Source organism: Pundamilia nyererei, unplaced genomic scaffold, assembly GCF_000239375.1.
Source record: "Pundamilia nyererei isolate P.nyererei 1_Seehausen unplaced genomic scaffold, PunNye1.0 scaffold00036, whole genome shotgun sequence".
NCBI classification, from domain to species: domain Eukaryota; kingdom Metazoa; phylum Chordata; class Actinopteri; order Cichliformes; family Cichlidae; genus Pundamilia; species Pundamilia nyererei.
This window is the reverse complement of record NW_005187437.1, coordinates 1,355,088-1,358,405: the sequence shown is the minus strand read 5'-3', so window position 1 is coordinate 1,358,405 and position 3,318 is coordinate 1,355,088. Positions and strand designations below refer to the sequence as shown.

Here is a 3,318-nt window from a genome sequence, read left to right as displayed (position 1 = left end):
AGGGAGGGGCGGGGCCATCTGCTGCGACCGGTTGGGGTGAGAGAAGGAAGACAGGATAAAAGACATGCTGTGGAAGAGAGACAGAGATTAATAACAGATATGATTCAATGCAGAGAGGTCTGTTAATACATAGTGAGTGAGAAAGGATCCTAGAGTCAAATGCAGTGTTGGTCAAGTTATGTGAAAATAGTAATTAGTTACCAATTACTGATTACTTCTCCAAGAAAGTAATCCTATTACTTCACTGATTACTTATTTTTAAAAGTAATTAGTTACTTTATTACTTAATTACTTTTAAACAACATGATACACAACCTGAATACACAATAAAGCAATAGACACTTAAGCCCAATTCAATTTTTTCTGCATAATCCATCATATAAAATTGAATCAAATGAAAAAGTCTCTTTTTAGAACTCGTTTTATTAGTTTTAATCTTTTAACTTTATGCACATTGAATCAAGCAAAAATTAAATGATATGCAACAGTCTTTGAGTTGAATAAATTCTTTAACATTTAAACCTATTTTCTGCATATTCCATCATATAAAATAAAATCATTTTTTGTGTTTACAAGTAAAGATGCAAGTAAAACACAGCAAAAATTAAATAAAATCAAAAAGTCATGGGCACTGAGTCATGCCACTCCTAAATCTATTTTCACCTGTTTTAGCAGGAGTGGGGCCGGTGGACATTTGGTGCTGCAGCAGTCGTGTCAGTGGAGGGATCCGGTTTTCTGACAAAACATCTTACTTTGGCAAACCGTCCTACCGTACATAGTATATGCACATTTCTGCTGTCACACAATAATTCCAGCAAAAATTTAAGTATGTAGGACGGTTTGCCACATAAATTAACTACCAATCAGCGTATGCTTCTAGCTCATATTCATAAAGGCGAGACGGTTTGGCACTTAATTTCACCCCTCCAAGTATACTTGTAGCTCATACTCACAAAGATAAGACGGCTTGCCACTTAATTTTGTATTGTGCGCATGCACAGCACACGCACACGCACAGAAACAACCAGTAGGATGGTTTTTGAGGTAGGATGGATTCCCAGAATACCGGGGGTTTCTCTGGGAATTTCACATTCCAATGACAGCGTGCTAGGTGCTTGTTCAGATTTGAAGTTAGGGTTTTTATGCTGTACAGCAGACGCTAATGTTTTTGTCACTTTTTACAGAATCAAACTCAAAGTCACGTCATACTTCCAAGTTTTAAACGGCGCATGGTCGTTCTCTCTCGCGCACTCCATATTATCCATTGTTAATCTACACACATCTGTTACCACAGATGTCGCACACTCGTACGTCAGTGTCATGAGACACTCTCACAAACAAAATCACATTTTAGTAATGCAGTGTGCTTACAGGAAAGTAACAGTAATCTAATTAATTTTTTGCAATCGTAATCCCTTACTTACTTGTTTCTTGAAAAAAGTAATCAGATTACAGTAACGCATTACTTGTAACTGCCCATCTCTGGTCAAATGTGAGGCCATCTGTCTGACAGCTAAAGCCTGGCTGAACTGTGTCATGCGACAGGACAATGATCTCAAGCACAGCAGCAGATCTCCAACAGAATGACTGAAGGGAGTTAAGGGTTTTCAATGACCCAGTCAATGACCTAACCTCAGGGACCTTAAGAGAGCTGCGCATAAACATGCCTGCAAACCTCAATGAACTGACTATTAAAGTCATATTTACCTGAGAGATACAGGTGATACAGGTGTCAATCATCTCATTTAAGTTCAAGCAAGAATGTAAAGAGGTGTACTTTCTAAAATAAGAAGCTATGAAAACAGACAATGGAAAACAAACGAGTGAAACTGGACGAGAAAGAGTTAATGTACTCACGAGTTTAATGCTGAGTTTAAGTGTTTCTTTCTCCGCTGCTCCCGGGGCAGTAATGCTTTTATGTTTTTCTATGTAGTGAGACAAAATTTGGGAACATTAAGGAAACTTTCCATAATGTTGTTGAGGAACAACTCATTCAGTCGCGCAGCGTTATGATTTGGGTGGAAGCTCACATAGGAAACTCCACGTGCAAATCACCAAAGACGTCTGTCATACTCCAGGACATAGGTAATGGACACCCTTTTTTTAATTACACGATTATCCATTTTGATTCACCAAACTGACACAGCCCACATTTTAATTTTGCTTTGCAGTTGAAATGTGTATTAAGCAAAGTTTCGCTTTCATTCAACAGTAAAATATGAAGCACCACAAAATATTTCAGCATCCTGGTTGAAAAACAACCTCAGCTTGAGCTGGATAGCTACAGAGAAGTATCCAGCTGTAGCAGAAGTTTGGTTCAGACGAGACGAGCACCCCACAGAACCGTGGGGAAAAGTGAGTCAGTGTTTTGTCACCAGATGTAAATTTTTGGCCTTTTTTAAACAAATCACTATTTAACCTAATTTCATTTGCTGTTACAGAGAATAATAAGCACCACCATTAACAACAATAAAGATCAGCGTGAGTACAAATATGTCTTATAGGAGTTAAAATGTCTGAAGACGATTGCAAGTGAGGCATTTGTTTACCTTTGTAACACCTGTTAGTGTGTGTGTGAAGCCCTCCTAGACCCTAAAAATCCCCCACAGAGACAGTCATCTGTTTAAGGACAAAGTAATGCATTTATGAGCACAGCAACAAGTATTTCTGGGCAACATTTAGCCAAGTGAAACTTAGTTGAATGAGCTAAACTCTCTTTTTCTTCAATCTGAACAGACCAGGTCTTTGTTGTAAACCTTCAGAAGAGTTCAGCGTACCAGGTTCAGATCAGACACCGATCCACTATGGTCAAGAAACCACTGTGGAGTGCCTGGTCTCAGGTTGTGGTTCCTGCAGGTGAGCTAGTGTTATATACACAACCGAAGTGATGATTTTAAAAGAAAATGTGAATCTCAATGTGAAATAAATGCACATTTACACTACAATTTAATGATGCTGCACAGGATGCAATTGAAATGTTTGCCTTTTATCACATGGAGAAAAAAAACCGACATCCTCTTTTAAATTGATGGTTTCAGGATATAAAAATAATCATTCTGACCTTAACAGGTCTAAAAAAACAAAAGTTGGTAAATGTATTCTCAGATCAACAGCCAGTGTTTGCCACAGTCTTCCCAGTGAACGTCCCAGAAATCGTCAAAAAACATAGCCCTCAGCCAGCATATTAAATGTTAAAGTCCATGACAGTACAAGTAGAAAAAGACTAGACAAGTATGGCTTGTTTTGAAGTGCTACCAGGAGTAATAATAATAATAATAATAATAATAATAATATTAATAATAATAATAATAATAATAA

General features: G+C 37.6%; 1 protein-coding gene across 1 annotated transcript in view; it reads left to right on the top strand.

Annotated features, from left to right (window-relative positions):
• The window catches only part of il12rb1 (interleukin 12 receptor subunit beta 1), a 17,729-nt gene that overhangs the window by 3,644 nt on the left and 10,767 nt on the right, over window positions 1-3,318 (top strand). Inside the window, exons 3-6 of the mRNA XM_005730374.2 lie at window positions 1,934-2,085; window positions 2,213-2,355; window positions 2,442-2,481; window positions 2,737-2,856. Of these exons, the coding sequence (XP_005730431.2) occupies window positions 1,934-2,085; window positions 2,213-2,355; window positions 2,442-2,481; window positions 2,737-2,856 (455 nt within the window). The remainder of the gene's footprint in view (window positions 1-1,933; window positions 2,086-2,212; window positions 2,356-2,441; window positions 2,482-2,736; window positions 2,857-3,318) is intronic.